This window comes from Agelaius tricolor, unplaced genomic scaffold, assembly GCF_023055355.1.
Source record: "Agelaius tricolor isolate 1412-34295 unplaced genomic scaffold, bAgeTri1.0.p SCAF_2, whole genome shotgun sequence".
NCBI lineage: Eukaryota > Metazoa > Chordata > Aves > Passeriformes > Icteridae > Agelaius > Agelaius tricolor.
In genome coordinates this window covers 35,718,657-35,740,257 of record NW_027269262.1, presented here as the reverse complement: position 1 = coordinate 35,740,257, position 21,601 = coordinate 35,718,657, and the positions used below count along the sequence as shown (strand labels likewise).

General features: G+C 46.0%; 1 protein-coding gene across 3 annotated transcripts in view; it reads right to left on the bottom strand.

Moving 5' to 3' along the window:
• Positions 1-15,568, bottom strand: part of RIPOR2 (RHO family interacting cell polarization regulator 2) — a 69,586-nt gene extending 54,018 nt beyond the window's left edge. Inside the window, exon 1 of one of the 3 annotated variants that reach the window (XM_071456107.1) lies at positions 15,253-15,568. In XM_071456107.1, the coding sequence (XP_071312208.1) occupies positions 15,253-15,463 (211 nt within the window). In that variant the 5' untranslated portion in view covers positions 15,464-15,568. The remainder of the gene's footprint in view (positions 1-15,252) is intronic. The other 2 variants (XM_071456096.1, XM_071456126.1) reach the window with 2 other exon arrangements.
• Between the last annotated feature and the right edge of the window lie 6,033 nt (positions 15,569-21,601).

Genomic DNA, 21,601 nt, shown 5'->3' with positions numbered 1-21,601 from the left:
AGAGATCAGGGCTGTGGTATTTCCAGAGGCACCCATTTCTCCACTAGAAAAAGTGTAGGGGCTGGTGCCAACACAATGTCACTGCTGTAGCTCCAGGGCAAAATTTTAAGGGTGACCTTTCTGCATCTCTGACTGAATCAACTGTTCCCCCATTTCATTGTGTCACACAGGATGTGAACTCTGAGGCAAAGGCGGAGGAATCGCTTTCTGGAAAAAGCAGCTGTGCACTTTGGGCTATGGAATGCCAGGGAAAGAGGAGAGGAAATATTTGTGGCAACGCTGAAAGCTATAAATGTCTCATCATGCACACTTAATATGTGTTTGAGTCCATTTCAGCCTTTTAGGGGGTGGCAGCTCTCACTGTGGAAGCCTGATTATCTGTTAAAGGTTTTCAGTGCCATAGACTAATTGCAACATCCTACTTCAACCTGGAGCTTCCTACAGTTCTGGTCAATTGTTACCAATTCCCTCTGGCCTTTTTGATCTTATCTTGCAGAAGATTTTTTTGAATTTAAGGTTGTAGATGCAAATTACCTAATTCATATTGCAGCCTCCTCTTTCAAGAAATTATCCTCTATCCTATGCAAATACATGTGGTAGGGATGTATGAGCTGTTTCTCTTGCTTTCTCAATATAGTTTAGCATAGCAAATGCAGAAGGCTACTCTCCTCCTCCCCATCACACCAAGCCCTACACACACTCCCAGTTCTCTGCCCCCAGTGCTTGTTGAAAAAGCTGGGAGACTGAGTAGGTTGATGGATGCTCTAGATAAAATCTTTGCCCCACTTAGTCCTTCTGGACATGTATTCATCCTGACACACATGCTTTTGAAAGGCTGGGACAGTCATTCCACGTGTGTCTTGTTTTGCTAATTCAGTGGAAATTGCCAGAGAGCTCTGTCTCCCTCCATCATCCGGCAGGAACTGAAGCTGCCATTGTATTGTGGCTGTGATCATGCTACTATGCCTATAAATTATTCACGGTACTGCAGCGTAATCTTCTGTTATGTTAAAAATAGGTCATCATGAGTGTCCCCAGTGAAATTCTAAGTGACAACAGCTGATTTTAGCTTTGTCTTCAGAAAACAGTGACCTTTTCAAAGCAGTAATTGACAATTATGGTCTACTTCTGTCTCTGAGACAGCTCCAGTGCACCTTCACAAACATTAATTCTCACCACTGGTAACCCCACATTATACTTGGGACAACTAAACCAGAGCTACTGAATTACCTGCTGAGCTTTGCTGAAGCACTTTGCTTTCTATTAGCCTTTGCTTCCAGGCCAAAGAGTAAATCAGAATTATCAGAGAAGAGATTATAGTCTGAGAATACCTAAATGCTCTGCTCCTCCCAGGCACTGGAAAGCTTCTTGAAAGGGCTGAGCAGGATTTTCTGGCTGATATGCATCAGTTACACATCCCTCTGGGGGGGGGTGGATATATTGAAAAGTACTTCACTTTTCCTATTGCCACACAGACTCCAGGCCACTGAATCCCCTGAATCAAGAGAGCCAGAGGCTTTCAGGTCCACTGCAGACTAGACAAACCTGGAAAGGGGGAGCACGACCCAGGAGTCTGGACAGAGGTCCAGGGGAAACTCTCTTTTCCCTATAAGATACTGTGCGGGAGGGCTCTGTGTGGACCTCCCTGAAAAAGTGGGATATTGTTGAAATTTCCCTGCTTGCTGTGGGGATGTATATCTGTTATGCAGATACAAAGACTTAGGCCTGGGTGACTTCAGTCACCTGAAAGCAAGGACTGGTGGTGGGTGGCAATGCTCGGCAGGCTGTGCAGACAGCAATTTGCATGGAGCTCTCTTGTTAGCATGTTCAGAGCAGCAGGAGGCCAAAGGATGTGGGGGGATGGCTGGGCAGACCACAGCTTTGAGCTCTGGATGTCTGAGGTAGATCAGGCCTGCCCTAGCCTTTAAGAAAGACAATTTATACCTGGTTTTCCTGATGTAACTTGTCTTTGCTGCATTTCTGTGTAACTCCCATGGCTCAGAAGGGATGCGCAAAGCATCTTCATATTGCTGTTGGACATCCCACAGGACATCTCCAGCAGCTATCACACCCAGGAAAGTCTTCTGTGGGAACATAGGGTGCAAACCTGACTGCTCTTACCTGGGGATCTTGGTCCAAAAATATAGGTAAATTACCATATTTGAGAGTGGGGAACATGGCAGGTGCTGGAACCATCACCTGGGAAAGCTTTTAGGGGAGAGGTAAAAGACAAGACCCTGACCCCTGCCATGAGCAATCTGAGCAAGATGTGAGCTTTAACATTCTGACTGTATGCAAGTTTGCCATTACTCTTTCCAACTATGCATATTAAAGTGTAGCCACAATTCTCCTACTGCACCCTGCCCATGCTGCTCTTTGGATTGACTCCATTCCCATACTTACAGCTTCTCTGTCCGGTTTGTTGCACATTCATTGTCATCCTGTAACACTTCTTGCTCTCTTTCCAGAAGAGTTTGATACCCACTTGTTTTTCTCTCTTCTAACCACTGTGCAACCATTTCCCCCCTTTTACTTCCCATCACTATTTTGCTGCTCCACCCTCAAGTTCCTCATTTCTCATGATAGTGCTTTTGCAAGTCTTTCCACTTGCTGCTCTGGGGCACTTTGTGGGGAAAAGCTACTAGTGCTGATCTTCTGCAATGATTTGGGAACAAATTCCATTTGGGACTCCCGTCCAGATGCTCAGCTGGATCTTTGGGAATGACCGAAGCATAATGCAGAGGTTGTGTCCCGTGGCATGATGGTCAAGGAACAGCTATGGATACAAAGGGAGAGGGCCAGGGACAGAAAGGGGAGTCACCTTTAGCTTTTGATGTATCACAGAGATAACACTTTCCCTAGGTAATCCTTCTTTTATCTGTTCTTTGTCTCACCTGGCTGCATTTATGGTGGTCTGAGATAGGTGAAGATCAAGAACACTTCCCACAATGGCCTGTGCCTCTGGCAGCACTTGATGTTTGGGAGGTGTATGCACAAGCATACATCCTACCTATCCTCACATATATAGCTTGGGGGAGCAGCATAAAGGAGCCACCAACTGCATTTTTTTCCCCAAGAACCTGTTTCAAAATCAGCACTGACGCCTCTTCTGGGCAGGTTTTGTGTATCAATGTTCATGCAGGGCTGGAGGGAGCAGCACATTCCAGTTTCTCAGACTGCTTAGCAACCAGGGCTGGCTGAGCTTACGTGCACACCAAGTGTGTGGATGGTGTGTCTAGTACTGCAGCTCTATCCTTATTTTTTCCCTGTCTGTTGTTTATAAAAATCATTCCTTGTTTTCTAGTTAAGGCATTTGAAAAACTGCTGCAAACTAATTTTTGCTTTCCTGGACAGCTGGAAGTCAGCTACACTATGAGATGATCAAAGCTACTATAGGAGGGATTGGAGACTTGGGGACAGGTATGGCACTATCAGCCTGCTTTTTGGGAGCATGACTGCAGGACAGTGTCATCCATGCTGCTGGTAATGGGCTGGCTTGAAGTCCTGCTGCTGGACAGCCATGAAACCAACTTGCCCAGAGGAGTGCAGGCAGTGGAACACATTGTTTTCCATGGCTCTGCAGCATGTGAGATTCCTGCTTGGGGCTACCTATCTCAGTAAAACCAACATGCTTAAGATCAAGAAGACCCCGCTAGACCATTTCCAGGAACAGTTCCAGCTTTGCAGACAGAAAGTCAATATGTTCCTAGCTTCCTTGCTGGGTTCCTCTTGAATCATTGGATAATCTCTTGCCTCTTGTTTCCTGGCTCTCAAATGCCCAGACCAGTCTCCCTGCCACAACCTTCACCATCCCTCATGACAGCAGGCTGAGATTCTGAATCTGTTTGGGGCTCTCTTAGGGACTGTGCCCATCTCTTCCCATGTTATCAAGCAGTAATACCTGCTGCTGAAATTTGCTGCTGACATCAGGGCCACAGTTAAAATGTGGCCCCAGCCCATGTTCACCTCCATACTCCCCTTGCACCCTCATCTGCATTTGAGAAACAAATTTTGGCCAAGCTCTAAAGCACAGAGGAGGAGAAAACCTTTCTTTATACATGCACAAGCACACTCTGGGTCTCCTCCACCCCATGATGTGAAGCAGACAATTGGCCTGGAAGGACCAAGGATCATGAAAGATTTTATTATATGGGGCAAGACACTATAGGACATGTTAGCAAACATCAAAGGTATTCTTAGTCCATGAATGAAAGAGCAAGTCAGGAGCACCCAGGACTTTGGCCTGCCTGGCTGCAACCCTCAGCAGCAGCACAGAGACAGGCCTGCCTTCCTGCTGCTCTGTGAGCCCCACAGGTCATGGCAGGAAGGGGAGGAGCTGCAGGGATGATGAGCAGGGTCTGGGGAAAATGATGGTCAGGTAGAAGAAGGTTGCAAAGGCTAGGGTGGAAGCAGGAAGCAAAGGAGCAAATAATGTCAGACATTTAAAAATCTAGTTCCATGTATGAATTCTGCAGTGCTGCACACCGGTCTTCCTTCATGTCCGTAACAAGGCAGTTTCATAAAAGAAACCCAGAAGGAGTCCTCAGGTGCAAAGGCTCCAAGCAATTTCCATCCTTACTTACATTAGTGTGGCACCAGAGTTGCCTTGTAATAATTCCCAGATAAACTGCAGTATGGGTGACCTGTCAAGGTCCTTGATGCAGAGACCATGCTCCTCTTTCCTTCTTGTGAGCCAAAATTCTTCACAGAGGACTGCAGCTTTGAGAAATTATTTTCATTTCTTCCCTGCCTCCAAGATACCACCACTTCCCTCTTTTCCTCCCCAGCGCATATTTCTGTGGCTTAAATATAGCAAATACAAAACAAGTGCAGCACACACAGAATGCCATTCGGGGGAGCGCAGTGAACATGCTGCCTCTGTAATATAATGAGCCCCAAGTGCATCTGCCAAATATTTGGACTGAGATTCCAAGGGAGAGAGGGTGGTCTGTAGCACAGAGAAGCTCCGACCAAACCCTCAGACCAGCACCCCCAGGCATCTCTTGGGGGGATACACGTTCCTTGTTGGTCCAGCCTGGCTTTACTTGGAGGTGATTGACCATTCATAGCAGTTATTTCCTCTAGGAAAGGTGAAGAGCAGCTTTGTGTGAGTGGATTTAAAATTCATAAATAATACGTAAAGAAAATAAGAAGTGTTTCTTTAGGGGTGTGTTCTGGCTTTGTGGCTGAGGTTAAATGACATCAGTGAAACCATGCCAGTTTTTGAACATCTGACCCTGTGTACTATTTTCAGTGCAGTGATTTTTGAAGTGATTAATGACAACAATTTGGCACTACTCAGAGGCTGGTGTTGCTGATTAAGCTAACTCTTCCTTGGCTCACAACAGGCATCAGGAATGGAGTGGGCAGGAAGCTCCCCAGAGTGACAGAAGAGGCAGAGCACATCAGGACCTCCCGAGCTGCCTGCGTTTCAATGGGGAAATTAGAAAAAGAAACTACTGACATCCAACTCCACAGCTGAGCTCAGCAGTGCTGGACTGTTCTGCTCCTCCTGTGGCTTTCTTTTTCTTTAAGAATATTTTGTATGGATTCTTTTCAACATTCCCACCCCTCTCAATTAAAAAAAAAAAAAAGAGCCTCGCTTGTTAAGTGTGCGTGCGCTGGGATTGCTATGTGGCACTCCTAGCATGTGTTTGGAGGAGGATCTCAGAGATGCTATCTGGTTTCAAATCTATCTACATCTACAAAATATCTCTCTTCTCCAAGACCCTCAAGAAAAGGAGATCTGTTAGTTCAGAGTGAAGGCAGTGGGCAGGACTCCAAAACTTACAGGAGTTCTCAGGTGGCAAACTGCACTTCTACACAGTCACAACCAACTGCTAAAAAGAGCATGGTGCCTTATGGACAATATCCACGTTCACAACAGAGCTCTTCCACTGCTCTGAGCTACCATGAAATGAGAAGGATGTGAACAAAGCTCCAGTTATGCCATGGAGCCTGAATGCTGGCCAGCCTTGTTAGCCACTGGCATCTTAAGCACAAATTTGAGAAAGCCGTGGGGCTCCTGTGAGATTTTATAAGCTCATGTCTCTGAGGTCCTGCAGGGGTCCTTGAAAATTTAATGACTATGTTAATGACATATATTGAATATATTCACAGAGCTTTTAGCTGTCCTGCCAAGCCCCTCAGAGAGGCTGTCCCTCTCTCTTCTGCCACAGGTGACTATGACACCCCTCCAGGGAACCTCCTGGATACCACTCAGCTGCTGCCATACCTGAACCATAGGTGCACTCTCTGGGGAGCGAGGAGGGCTGGGGGCTTTTCACTCTGGTGTTACACAGCATGAAGAGAGGATCAGTTGCACAAAAGCTCACCACTGCAGGTCACTTCCCCTAGGGCTGGGCACAGGGAGGGCAGGAAGGCAGGGCTGGCCTAAGGAACAGCCTGGTGTGATGAAAGGGGAGCTTTTGCAAGCCCTTGTGTGCACTGCTAGTCACCCCAGATAGCTCTGAGTTTTTGGGGCAGTTTTGGGGTATGCTTCCCAGGGTGGTCATTTCACATGGGATTTGTGGCTCGAGCATTTATTTTGCTGGACTATTTTGAGTGTCTTTTCTTTTCTGTGGAATGGGTTGTGGTTAATTGTAGGCAGGCTCACACAATGCCACAACATGGCAGTAAATCCAGGGCAGGGCTCTGGTTAGTGAAGCTGCAGGAGCAACCTGGGTGCTGAGCTCCCCCACCACAGTGCAACAGAGCAGCAGCAAGTGCAGGCAGTTTTCCCATTGGGCATGACTAAAAGCATCACTGTGCACTGGGGAAACCTAACCCAGTCTCATGTGGGCATTACCGTAGCTACTGGATCCTGGTTAGAGGCAAAGCTCAAGTAAATATCACTTTAATGGTAAGCAGCTGCTGCAGGGCTTCCTCCTTGAAGCTGCTATCACAAAGATGAGTCTGCCCCACTGCTGCAGTGGATCTGCCTCCTGTTGCCCTGTGGGTGGGAATGCTGGGCTGTGGACCCGGACAGGCACCAGCCACACTTGTGCCCACTGCTGCCAGGCTAGCACCAGGGGACTGCCATGGTCAGCAAAAGAGCACAGGTCTGCCAGCAGTGAAGGATCCCTATTTCCATGCCCTGAACTGGCACCTGGAAGGGCTTCTTGTTTCCACCCTTGCCCTCCCTCCTTCTTGAACACACTCATTATTGGCTAAGAGGAACATAAAGTAACCAGTTTAAGGAGCTAGAACATTAAATCTCAGAGAAGGCTGGAGTAGAGGTCATTCAAACTGCCCCAATTTGGGTGCAGCCAGATGTGTTTATCCACTGTGTTTATCTCTTCAGGCAAGGGCTGGTCACAGCGGGCTTTTCCCCAAAATACCAGGTTTTTTTCTCACTCTCCATGGCTTCATATCTTTCTACTTTACTTCTTGTCTTCCAAGCTTATTATCAACTATTAGAACTCAAGGTATCATTTCCAAGCTCTGCATCTCTGAACTTTCCAACTCCCAGACTACCTGCAATTAAACTAGAGAAAGCCAATGCCAGCCCCCATTAAGTTATGCAGATTGAAGCTTTTTATGCTCAGGACTTCCATAGCACTTTTGCTTCACCTGTTTTCCAGTTGCCAAAGACACAGGAATATCAGGGACTCTTTCAAAGCATAAACCCCTGCTTCAAACCATTCCCCTGCTCCTGGCTGCCAGATCAACAACACACTGCTTAAAATTCTGTGTGGCCTGACAACACCCCTCACCCCCACAAGCAATGCTGAGATATAGGAGAAATCCTACTATTGGGAAATCTTCCCACCATCAACTTTTTAGGGCCTCTGTGACATTGTCAAGTGCTTGACTACTCTCTCCCTCTCTCCCCCCCCCCCATCCATACACACAGACTGTTTTCACTCCTCGCCTTTTAACTCTGCACTTCCTGACCCGCTTGTTTTGTGCCTGTCACACCCATGGTGCACCAACCACAAGGCTTTGGTTCAGCATCCAGGCAGGCGGAAGCTCATTTCACAGGCGGCTGAGCTGTGCCTCGAATTATTAAAGGGGTGAAGTTGTTTACGCCACCCACCCACATTGGCCAAGACACATTTATTTGGTGAATTTAATGACGGGATTGAGCGACAAAAAGCTTGTGTTTCTTGGAGCTTTGTAAAGATGCTATGTAAAACCAGGAGGGGGAAAGTGTGTGAAAAGAAGGGCAACTTTGCTTCAGCCTTTGGTGTGACACTTGTTTTGCAAGCTTAGAAGGGACCCCAAGCACACCTGATCAGTGGTTTCTCTCTGGCTTGTACATACCTTCCTCTTTTCTCTGAGGGCTGGTTAAATGCAACTTGTTTATTTGGCCTGGATTTTCCCCTCACTGTTGTTATTATTAGTGATCTAGAAATATCATCAACAGATATGAACCAAAAATGCTGCCTTCCAGAAATGGAGAAGGAAGCACCAAAAGATCAAAGGTTTTAATTAAAAAATAGGGAGAGAACAAAGGAGAAAGGGTCTCTCATTTCAATCTTTTCTTAAATTTTTTTTTTTATTGGGGGCTCATGGGCTCCAACTTTTCTGCTTCATATATGGAGTGTGATGCCCTGTTAAAAATAATCCTCCAGCTGCCCACGACAGCTGGAAGTTCCAGAGCACTGCGGGTGGGTCAGTGTGGGGGCGCCTGGGGTGGAGATGGGCGTCTCACATGGACTCCTCTGACCACAAAAAGCTCTCGCCCCCGTCTGCATAACTCTGAGTCCACCCATGGACCACAACCAGAATGAAGCAGCTGCGAGAAGCAGGTGAGTGGAGCATTTAGTGTAAACAGGAATAACAAAAATGCTCCATAAGGCAGCACCCTTTTTTTCTTGCCATCCTTGTCCTGTTGTTAAAATAGGTCTGATCATGCTCTGCAGAAAGGTGCTTCAATCTGAGTTTTTAGGCCAAATATCTCACTACAATCCATCTATCTGGATGAAGCAGACACTGTTGCCTTGGTGATGGGACTTCTCATCCTCTGGGCTGAAGGGAGTACAGCATTCACTTTCTCCAGGAATGAGAGATAAGCCAAAAGGACAAGAAGGGCTGGTGGGACCTGTAAATGTTTTCAGGACACTGATCTGCAGTCTCCCAGCAGACAGGAAGGAGAAGCTCCCATGCTTGATACATTGCAAGGCTGCTCATCCTTACAACAGCCTTCTGAAGTATTGGGAACTGGTATGCTGGATAAAAAGTAGCTGTGTCAAACTCTCTGGGGTGAAAACATAGGAAAAAAAGTATCTCTGTATATCTCTGAGGTGGGCATTTGCTGGAATACCATACTGATATGAACACATGAGTATCATTAGAAAACAATTCTCTTAAAGTTACACCCCTCTGATGTACTCTGTGAGGAGGGGTCATACCTGAGGGGTCTCACCAAAGCTGGGCTAGATACAGCACAGAAAGAAACCTGGTCCCATGGGTCACAGACAAGCTGTGACATGGATGGCCCCATGTGACATTTGACAAGCCACTGCAGTTGTATGTCCAAGAAAAGCACAGTGTCTAGTATTGCTTCAGGGAAAGAGAAAAGTTGCTTAACCTGAATTGCTGCTGAATAAAGAGTCTCAACTGTAAGTTAACATCCAAGGCTTTATCCTCAGTTTTCTCTAACATCTCTAACCTCACTATGTGCAGGCAGTGCACATAATCATGTACAGCAGCTAGCTTTCATTTCAGCTAAGCCTCAGAGTTGGTCCCAAACCCCAGAACTAAAGCTATTTTCTCTCTTGTAAAGGACAGGCAGGCTTTACAAGGATGCAAAGGCATCTGGTGCATTTTTGAAGTGTACCTTAAACATTTGATGCAGTTCTGTTCTCACAGGAGCCTTGATGGGCAGCAGTGCTGGAATGTATCTGCATGCCAAAAGGAGCATGTCAGTCCTGGGCAAGGAAAGGGCCCTGGGACTCTAATCTGTGCAGTGCACCATCTAAAATGGGGCTCTGGTCTACTGAACTGGAGCACACCCTTAATGAATGTAATGAAAAAGACAGTGTTGGTTTCTCTACCCCATTATTTGGAAACACTGATAGGATTTTGTGTGGGCTTTGACCTGACAGGGAGGTTATGGTTACCCCGTGTACAACCAGAGGGCATTCACAGGAAGTGGGAAGTGGAGGTGTGAGGAGAGGTCAGTGTAGAGCAGCTGCATGAAAAGATCTGCAATAAATCACAGCTTAATTTCTACTTTTCCTATGCATTCTCAGCGTGGATAGGGTGCTAACAAAATATTTGGACCTAATTCTCGAAGAAATACCAAGCAAGTTTGCCAACAACACTAAATTGAGAGGAGCTGTTGACTCCCTCAAGGGCAGACAGGCCTTGCAGAGAGACCCTGACAAATTAGAGGACTGGGCAATCACCAACTGTAAGAAGTTCAACAAGGGCAAGTGCTGGATTCTGGACCCTCTATGGGGCAACCCTGGTTGTGTGTATAGACTAGAGAACAAGAGGCTGGAGAGAAGCACTGTGGAAAGGGACCTGGTTGATGGCAAGTTGAACCTGAGTCAGCAGTGCCCTGGCAGCCAGGAGGGCCAGGGGTGTTCTGGGGGGCATCAGGCCCAGCATTGCCAGCTGGCAAGGGAGGGGATTGTCCTGCTCTGCTCTGAGCTGGGGCAGCCTCACCTCCAGTGCTGGGGGCAGTTCTGGGTGCCACAATATAAAGAGATATTAAACTATTAGAGAATGTCCAAAGGAGGACTATGAAGATGGTGAAGGGCCTTGAGGGAAAGCCATAGGAAGGGCACCTGAGGTCCCTTGTTCTGTTCAGCCTGGAGAAAAGGAGACTGAAGGGAGACCTCATTGCAGTCACAACTTCCTTGTGTGGGGAAGAGGAGGGCCAGGCACTCATCTCTTCTCTGTGGTGACAAGTGACAGGACCCAAGGAAACTGCATGAAGTAGAGTCAGGAGAGGTTTAGGCAGGATATCAAGAAAAGATTCTTCACCCAGAAGGTGGTTGGGCACTGGAACATGCTCCCCAGGGAAGTGGTCACAGCACCAGCCTGACAGGGTTCAAGAAGCATTTGAACAATACTCTTGGGCACTTGAGTCATACTCAAGGTATGACTCTTGGAGGTATCCTTTACAGGCCCAGGAGGGATCCTGATGGATCCCTTCCAACTCAGCATATCCTATGATTCTGTGATGTGCTGGCCATGTTTGCTGACTGCTTGCAAATTCTGCTTATGGATGTGTCTGCTTGATCCAGGAGCTCCTGCTGTGCTGAGCCTCTGGTCCCAGTCAGAGGCTGTGCTGGTGCAGTGGCATCACACTTCTGTGTGAGCCCTCAGCTCTCCTCCCAGGGAAACCAGGGTCTGCCAAGAGAGATGACTTGTGCTCAAATCCCCCTCACTCTCTGGGCTTGGCTCCTCATCTTAGACAGAGTCAGAGAAAATCCACACCATCACTGCAGGCTCCAGTGAGGAGGGGAAACCTAGTGCTAGTGGAAGGGATTTCTTTTTAATGAAATATAACTTCAGAATCCCAGGCACTTAGAGTCACTAAAAATTAAACAGCATTTTGCCCAAAGTGGATATTTGACCTAACAAAATTGTAAAAGTAACTGAAGACTCTTGCTTTGAGTTAACATAGCGAGTAAGGCTTAGAAGACATTAAACTTACCACTCCCTGTGCTTTCAAAAGGCTAAAATAATTTATTTTTTAAACTTTTCCACACTACAGCTGTGCCCTGTTTAACACTGATCACATTGCAGAAGAGAGGGAGTTCTTCACTGAATGTAAGCACTTGCAAAATCTCTGCAAAACCTCTGAAGGAGAGAGCACCATGTCAGTGCAAGGCACTGTTATTACGAAACAAGGGAAAGAGCTAACAAAGTTTCTTTGAGGTTGAACGTTTCGAAGCTTTGAATACCTGCATTTTTGTTGGGATAGTTCTAGCCTATTTTGTCACATCCAGCTCTGTGACTTGCAATTTCAAGGTATAATAAGGAAAATCAATGCCTATTGAAGCACAAGTAAAAATTGTGGAATTATGGATTATGCTGAAGAAAACACAGAAGTTTTCAACAAATCTTTTGGTTTGTAAAGGGAAAATATCAGTGCCATCTGACAGTCTATATCAATGGGAAAATATTTCCCCCTTAATCTTTTCCAGAAGACAGTTTAAAACTGTAATTTTGAGAAGAGTTATCCTAGGAACTTCTTGTTGGTGTTTCAGAAAACTTGCAACACCAGAGTAATTCCAAAGAGCTGTAAATAATGTTGTGTTACTAATAATGTGATAGCCTGGCAGTGGTCTTGGCCTCGTCAAGGAATAGCTGATGTTGAAGTCATATAAGCAAAATTAAAGGAGATGGAGTACAATCAGTGGCAATCATTAGGATTTTAGAGAATATAATTGTATTGATAGTGTATTCAGACTTTAGTAAGAAACAGAACTTGGTACTGCAGGAAATCTTTACACACATAACCCAGCTGAGAAATCATCAAAGATGCCAGTCTCTAAAGAGGACATACAAAGATTGGTTCTCCCTCATGGGATTGAACTATTTTTATGTCAGTGATCTGAAAGGGAACTTTAAACAGTGATTGACTGAGTATGGAACAGATGGCACAATGTCTGGAGAAGTGGAAAACAGGCTACTTGAGGAAGTGAGGTGAATCATCTGGTTTTAGTATGGGCATAGCTGGGAGCAAGGGAGATAAGCCATCCTGACAGGATAACATTGACTTTGTCCTGAGAAATTTGACTCTGAAAGACTTGAGGATTAAAGAGAAAAATCTGAGAAGAGCAGGCCTTCATGTGATGCTGCAACCTGAAAGGACTTCAGCAGATCCTTGAACTGATCCTGATATATTATACATATACTTAAGAAGTATGAGTAAACATATCATGTAACTTCTGGATTTGTCCCTGGTCTGACAGTTTTGGAGCACTGGGCTCCATGCTGGTGTCCACATCTCTCCAAGGGACTGGTCTCAAAACCCATGAAAATTCTTAACAGATTAAAACTTTATAAGGAAACAGTCATTGATAACAGTCTGCTTGGCAAAGGATGAGAGTGGTCTGAATATTGCCTGTAGATAGTTATATGAGATTTTTATATGCACAAGCAACAGTGAGATCTTAGCTCTCTTGGACAGGAGGGAAACTAACTCCAAAAAAGTAGAGACAGATCAGTGCTAGAAGAAATAAAATGTAGCTGTCTTAAACTGTGATGGTAGCTAAGCCTTGGGATGAGTTAAAAAGGTGGACAGAGATTTGCCATCATCACTTTCCAAATCAAGGTGGATGTGGAAAATAATGAAAATAATGAAAAATAGGCCAAGCCCTAAGAGCTGAGGTCTGCACTGAGCTGGGAGTTCAGTGCCTGACAAGTGCCTCCGTCTGGCCTAAAAATCTGCGACTAAGTTTTGGCTGTGACTAAATTTTGGCTGGCGCCTGAGGCTGCAGCAAGAGCGGGGCGGGGCTGCCCTGTGACCGAAACGGGCCCCGCTGCTCCCGCCCGGATCCCACCCAGCCCCAGGGAGTGCACTGGGTTGTCCGGGGTCAGCAGCGCTCCAGAAATAGCAGCCAGAAAGTTAATGTTTCCTTGCTAACCCATTCAAGAGAGAGGAGAGGGGACTGAAGGGGAAGTCTAGCACTGTGCCTGTGTTGTTTGGGCTCTCCAGCTGGCAGTTTTGGGAGCCAACAATCCCTGTGTCTGAGAGAGCAGCTGGGATACAACTGTTCCAAGTTACTTATAGGTGAGTTGAAGAGGATGTCACCAACTCATTGACTCATGGGATACCTTAGGGTGGGGTGGGACCTCAGAAGATCATCTGTTCCAACCTCCTGCTCCAAGAAGGGTCATGGAGAGGTTTTTAAAATGTTCCTGCCTTTGAAAAAGCAGAGCCTCCTCTAGCTGTTTCTGGATCAGCCCTGCCAGAAACAACTTAGCTGAGAGGCTGGAACAGATTTTTGAAGTGGTGTATCATTCCCTTCGGATAACACAATATATATGTCGACTAACCTGCCCACATTTCTCTCCTTCCCTTCCACATTTCTGATTAAGAACATCAGCTAAAGGTTTCAGAAACAGCAAAGAAGCTTAAAAACCTGCTGGCTCTTCAGAGCAATTGCAAATGTCCATATCAAGTCAGAGCACGTGGATGATTATCCTGGGAAGCAGCATCCACTTGTGTTGAATGCAGGATGCAGCAAATGCAATGGGGTACTTTCAGTGCCAGTTGATTTGCCCACTGGCATGAGGTGTTTCCTGGACTACCAGGATTTCTTCCACAATGCAAATGCACTGACCTCTCCTGTCAGCAAATTCATTGCCCTTCCCAGCCCAGACTGGGATACAGGATGAGAAGTGGGGGGCATAGAGACGTGAGAAATGTATTTGAGTACAGAGAGAACATCATAGAGACTGCTTTCTTTTCTGAGCTGATGCCTTTCACTGGGGCTCAGATAACTTGATTTGGCACTATTCACTGCTAAGTTTTCCATACCAACCACAGCTGAGCTTTGTTTAAATGAGGCTTGCTGAAGCTGTGCTGAAAGTGAGTTTAAAGGTTCACAGTCTTTGGAGTGCATCCAGGCAGCTCTTTGTGCCTTCAACTCCCTTAGAAACTGTGGAGGGCTGGGGGCCGGGAGAAGATTTGCATGAGCAAGTTCTCCCCCTGGCTCAAGTGCAAAGGGGAGCAGTGAGCAACGGCAGAAATTGAACACCAGGGGCCAGATTCTTCCCCCTCCTCTGGACCCTCTTATCTGTGTTTCTGCTATTTTGACTTGATAGCACTCAGTACACATGTAAATGATGGTACAGGATACAAGCAACAGGAATCAAGCACCAGCAGAAGCAGTTTTAGGGATAAGAAATTATGACACCAGCTTTGTATCTCAGGTTGTGGCAGTTGGAGAGGAGGATGCTAATTCTGCTCAGATAATTTAAGTAGCAAGTCACCCTTAGCCCCGTAAAAAGCTGCTACCACTTTAACCCCAGCTGCACCTGTGCTGTTGAATGCCCAATGTGCTACTTTGCACAGTGCAGCCACTGTAGAAAATACACTGGGTGTCCCCCCAGCTTTCTTCTGCAGTAACTTCCTTGAAGCTGCTGAACCAGTGTGAAAGTATTTTTATTGTATCTATGGTCCCTTTGTTCTCCATTCTCTAAGGAGAAAAAGAGTCTGGTCACCCTGTGACCTTGAAGCCCACAGACAACTTCAGATTTACACAAGAAATACCACCCAGGCTAGTAACCAGTCTCTAGTCTGAGTAGGAGAAGGATTAGTTTAATAAAAGATGACTTTACCTTCCCCAAAGGAATCATCTTCTTCTCCGAGTGCAGCCAAATCTTCTTGGGAGTTCTGCATCGTGGCAAGGATGCAGCTCAGGGCGCAGCCAGAGCCGAGTGCTTGAACCTGTTCCTGTGCTACAGCTCGACTGTTTCCTTTCACCAGTTTCCTAAATATTTTGGTGGTAACAGCTTCCGCATCTGCACTTACGAAAACAATCTCATTCATAGAAATGACACCTCCTGTTTTTACAGTCAGCCTTTGAGATGAGCTTTGAGGTGGGGTGTCTTTACTGCTGAGAGAGAAGTTGATTTTGAGAGCAGAGGAAGCAGGACAAGCTTGAAATGCACCCTGCCCTGTTGCTGAGTGCCATAACTGCGCAGCAGCGGCAGCTCTGTCAGCCCGGGGTGTTAAAAGTTTTGCATATGAATGGGAATGTTTTCTGGTGGCAGAGGTAGAGCCAGGGAACAGCTCACCCTGCTTGGACTGCAGAGCAACTCCTCCCTTTCACTCCAGGGACAGTGTGACAGGAGGAAACCCCCAGGCACTCTCACTGTCGTGTGTTGATGGAACTAATTTTTCTTTTAGCATGGTGGCAGTGACATTACTTTCTCACCCATACTGGGGTGGCCCATAGCAATGGACACATGGACAAGCTGGAAATCAGAGGTGATGGCTGTTGTCCCATGGGCAGATGCCTTGGCAGGAACATGATTCTCACTGTTACACTCATCCGAGTCACAGTCTGTGGTGCACTACCAAACCTAAGGACCTTCCTGACCAGGTGTACAACAGACACCACCAAAGTAAAACTTGCTGTCTGCCAACAATAGGCATATTGTTTGAGTATCTCTGTCACTCCTAATTCAGCATCATACTGGTCTGTCCTGTCACTGTGTTTCTTGAACTTTATATAGCAAATCGACTCTTTTGTGTCAGGTCCCTCAGTTTAGGAGAGGACCTGACCTACAAACTAATTTACTCTGAACTTGTACAAAACCACATTTGGCCTTTAGGTAGTGTCTGAGTCTTGCATAGCCCTGCTGTCTTAGCGGTCCACTCAGGGATATGTCTGTCCACTGTGGGGCCTAGCACAGGCAGCTCTGCTATCAGAAGTTAGAATGCAATGACAGTAAACCTGAGCTGAGCACCAATTTCTCAGTCTAGTAACTGCACGTGTCACCACACCCTTGGAAGCGAGACTCCCGGCACAGCAGCCGTGTTCACTGCAGCTTCCGGCCGATGAGTCACAGATATAATGAGCTCTTCTCTAGTTATTATGTTGGGATTTTTTAAAGCTCTCCCAGCGGGTGTCTGCAAGGCACTGCACAACTTGAACTAAAGATGGGACAAGTCCATTTGAAGCACCTGATTTCACCCCAGCCCAGGCCGTGTCCATTAGCAAATCCTATGGCAGCACTTTGGTCATCATAGGAAGGTGAAAACACCCTTCCCAGCTCAGGCACAGCTTTCCTCTGGGTGCAGGGTCCCTGCAAAGTGGTGCTGCATCCCACCCGCTCATGCCTCCCCCTCGCTGTCACATCAGGGGTCTTGGTTGCACAGCCTGTGAGTTGCTGCCTTGCCAGGGTTGGGAAGCTGTGTTTTCGTGGGTGGGTGTGGTTGAAGCCAAGAGCATCCCAGGACTGGTTTTTAGTGGGGCATTGTGGTTTGCCCACTGGGTTCTTCCTCTGCCACAGCAGCAAGATTCTTTGTAACTCCTTGGATTCCTAAGGAACTCCATTCCCAACAGGTCCCCCTCAAACTTGACTTTGTTTTAAAATTACATTTGTTCAAATCCCTGCAGACATGACAGTTTGGTCCAATGGGCAAGAGAAGAGAATTTCTTTCTGGCCCTGCTGGACAGCCTTGGGGAAGCCACTCCTCCTTTCCAGACATCCTCCCTCAGTTTTTTTCTTGCTCTGCTTATTTGAAATGATTTTTTCAGGCAAGGACCATCTCTGATTAGATGACACTCAACAAAAGCATCCCTCTGCCTCAGTACGGCCCTCCTGCCATGGTGCTGAGTAGATGGAGAAAGTGATGAAAAGAGAGAAACACCATTATTGGGTGATGAGGGGAAGCAGAGAAGAAGAGGGGATCAATGAGAGAGAGAGGTATGAAAAGAGGAATAGTAAGGGACATGGAAGCTGCAGAGGAGAAGCATCAGTCTGGAGGGAAGGGATGCTGGCACAGGAGGCTGGGACCTCTCCTGGCACTGCCTCCCAGGGTCAGGGCTGGGAACCCCTGAGCTTGCAGAAGCTGGCAGGGCCAGCATGTGGAATGACTGCTGGGAGTGAGAGAAAGGAGAAGTGCTGAAGGAAAGACAGTCACAAGGTGTATCTTGTCTTAAAGCTTCCTGGCAAGGCCTACTGCTGTCAATGGGCAGCCACTGCCCATGGTTTCCCTGAAACAGCAGGAACTGGTTGGCAGAAATCTTAAGCCCTTGTAAAGTCAATGGCTAAACTGCCCCAGGGTGCTGTGGAGCTTGTCAGTCTCTGAGGACTGGGGCCAGAAGAGGCTTCTGCTCTCTTGAGGAAGGTTTTTGGGCTTGACTAGAATAAGTTGCAAGATGAATGATGCTACAAATACAGATATGAATACTCAAATCAGAAAGCCCAGCAGGAAGAATCACAGAAAAAATACTGCAGCTCTAACTCTCCTCCATTGTCCTGCAATTGGAGGTCATTTGTAACTTGGGCATGGGAAGTTTTAGCTGTTTGCTGCTTCCTTCAGAAATGAGAAGGAGCAAGCCACACTGTCCTGGTTATTGTGGCAGCTCCCTTTTATGCTGCATTTCCCTGGGACTTAAAGCTATTTCCTTACCCACTGTTTTCAGTCAGCCTCTCTGGATGCCTGTTACCTTGACAGCCCTTTTTTCTTTTATTTTCAGGAATTAAAAGGCATCAAAAGCTGTCCTCTCTCCCGAAAACAACTGTCACCAGAATTAACACACCAGTCAGGCTAGTGATGAATGGTAATGACTCAGCCTCCATTGCAGATGCACAAAGAGGAGTTGCTTTGATTCTTTCCTGTTTGCCACATCGTCCCTTGCCAGCAGCCTCACCTGCACTGCTCACAGCATGTGATGTTCTTCCAGAGACCTGCTCCCCAGGGGAGCACAGTGCCCTTTCCCTTGAGACAGGATAAATTAACACAGACAAAAACAGTCCACCTCACACAGATGCCCAGGTTTCCCATCCCCCTGCTCCATCTTTCTCTTTGGGGCAGCAGGATTTTGCCCTGGCAGTTTGTCTTTGCTGCTTACTGATCTCAAGCATCAGCCTAAAAAAGTGACTTCCTCCCTGCTTTGTTTTGTAGCATATCTGAGGTTTTTCCCTTCTGTACCCATAAGAAGTATTTTTTTCTCATACTTGTTGAGCTGCTCTGAAACACAGTAAGTTCTTTTCACCTTTTGGCTTAAAAAGAGCCACCCCACACCAAAACTAAAAGCCCCAACCAATTTTGCATCCACTGCAAAACTCTCACCTGCATATTTTTCATGTAACCACATCTGATGCTGTTCTCAGAAAAAGCCACCACCCATTTTCTAAAAACCTGTCAACAAAAAGCAGGGGAGCCTGGGGAAATGTCAAAAACAAGGGTGGATCAAGCAAAATGAGACAACTTCTACATCAGCTTCTTCAACTTACTCCAACATTACTCTTCTTCCCCTGCAACTTAGTTTATTAAGATTTCTAATCCAGGAAAAAGTCAAGTGTTCTGATGTTTTATCTCCAAATACTAAAAGCCATTCCTAATGAAAAAGAAGTGTCAAAAATTGTGTCCTTTAGAAGTTTTGGGGATGTTTTAATTCAGCTCTACCTTAAATTACCAACACCTCCACAAGCAGCGGGAGAGATGAGCTGGCCATTTTCTGTGTCTGAAACAGCTCTGCCCTATTCACATCTCCTCCTGTTCCAGCACTAGAAGGATTCTCAGGATACAGAAAGTTGCAGATCACAGGAGTAGTTAATGCCCTGCTTCGAGGGCTCTAAATAGCCTCTCTGAGGCTATTTTGGGAGTGAAGATTACATTTGATGGGATAATCTACATGGAAAAAAAAGGAGGGGAAGAAGTGATGAAGGAAGGGCAGATGACTCTGAGGTGGAGACAGTATGAAAGAGAATGTAGAAAAAGGTGGCTGACACTGGTCAGTTTGGGAAAGTGAGTGTTCATCTGCATTTGGAATACTTGAAAAGTTTTGCTCTGGATATTGCTGCAGTGTCAGTCCTCCAGCAAAATATGCTCCTCAGAAACCTGATAAATAGAGTTACAATAACTTGTCTAGTTGTTAACTCATTTGCAAGTTACAGGGACTCCAGGGACTTAGATTATGTTTAGACAGTCTGTGTCAGGGTCTGAGTGAGCTTACTATAATTTTTTCTTTCCAGCTCTTGAAACTTTTTGTACTTTTTTTGCCAAAAAATTTAAGCACTTTTTTTTTTTTTTTTTAAGTAGGGATATTCATTTCCAGAGAAAACCTGGGAGAATTTCTCCCTTTTACTGTCCAGAAGGAGAGTCAGCAGGCCAGGCCAGTAGAAGACATGATTCACTGCACACAACTTCAGACATTTAGAGCCCTGTGCACAAATCTTCACAAGGCTGTGAAATATACACCATGCATTTTGGAGAGCTGAAAAAAGGGTTGGCTCCAGGAACCATTCACACAGCAGACAGAACAGTGGTTCCTTAGGATCCCTGTAGTTCATTAGCCTTTTGCTCAGTTCCCCAGCAGACACACACTGCAGTGAGCAGGAACCACGGCACACGTGTTGTTGGTGCTGTTGGTGCCCACTGGTGTCCATTCATGCTCCCCACCCTGCTGTGAGCATGTGGCATGCCCCAGGGGTGAGTGGCATTTGTGTGCACTCAAGTGTGACACTGCAGTCTACAACACCTAGCACATCCCACCAGCATATCAAAGGCAACTTTGGCTTCTTCCAAGACAGCGTTTTTTCATTCCAGTATCACTTGGCCTATTATCTTCTCATAGCAAAATATTATTTCAGTTCAAAGGGAGAAAGCAAACCATGCTGGATGAAACCCCTACAGAATGAATACAATCTTGAAAATTGTACTCAGTTAAGTAGTTCGCAAGTGGCTCATTATCAAAAGATAAGAAAATGATCAAGCATGATTTTGCAGGGTTCAGCCTTGGATCTGGTATTATTCAATATATACTTTAATATCCTAGATGATATTTAATATCCCAGAATAGATATGATCACACTCATTACAATTGCAGATGCCAGGCTTCCCAGAATATGTACACGGGAGGACAGAATCAAAATTCAAGCTTATAGTTACAAACTGGAGAAGCAGTCTGGAAACAATTAAATGCAAGAGAATGATCTGTGAAGTATTATGCTCCAGCAGGAATAATCCTTATAAATGCAGGCTGAGGGATGGCTACTTTAGTAGCATGTTTTCAGAAAGAAGGCAGGAGACAGCAAAAGGGGGTTCAGCACCCAAAACCAGCAGACAGCTGCCATCAGGTGTGATCAAAGGCAGAGACACAAAGTATTCAGGCAGCGTTTGAGGTTAATAAAGCCTCTGCCAAGGCAGGACACTGCATTCAGACATCTCAGTTCAAGGAGGATAGAGACTGTTGGGTGATGTTCCTGAGGGGAACAACCAGAGTGTTCTGAGGGCTAGGAAATGGGAAATTAAGGAAAAGATTGGAGAAACTGTAGCCACTTCATTTGAGGGAGAGAGAACAAATACAGGAGATAAGAGCTGTACTCAAGCCCTCTTCTTCACCTTTGTTGTGAACAAGGTGTCAGGAAATGAGGCTGCAGAATGGAGGAAGCAAATGAGGAGGCAGATTAGGTAGCAAACAAGCAGAAAATAGGAAGAAGTAAGTTTGGGAAAACCACTTTCCAACAGCCAAGACAGTGAAGCAGCAAAAGACAGTGCTTGGGTGAGTCAGTGCTGAGTGAATCAGAGTGCTGCTTTAACCTACAAAGCACACCCAAGGCTTTTGAAGAACAGAGCAGAAATGTAGCTATTGGGAATAATATAAGAATGATTGATTCTGAAGTCTTAGGGGAGGGCAGTGGGAATAGGGGATCTCTTGAGGTTAGACTCAGTGCTGTGTTGCTAGAGCAGCTATTGAGTAATACTGGATTTCTACTTGTTAAATTTATTTCTCAGTGACACTTAGCCAAGTGCTAAACTTTCCCACTGCTTGAGGGGTCCAGCACATTCCAGTGGCTCTTCACTGGGATGGGAATATTTTTGCTATTTCAAGCAATTTAAGTATCCCTACTATCTTTCTCCTTCTGTAAGAAATCTTCATGTCTGGTTGCTTTTGTGTTCATTCTTTTTTCCTAGTTCTTTTGTCACCTATTCCTCTGTAATCCAGTG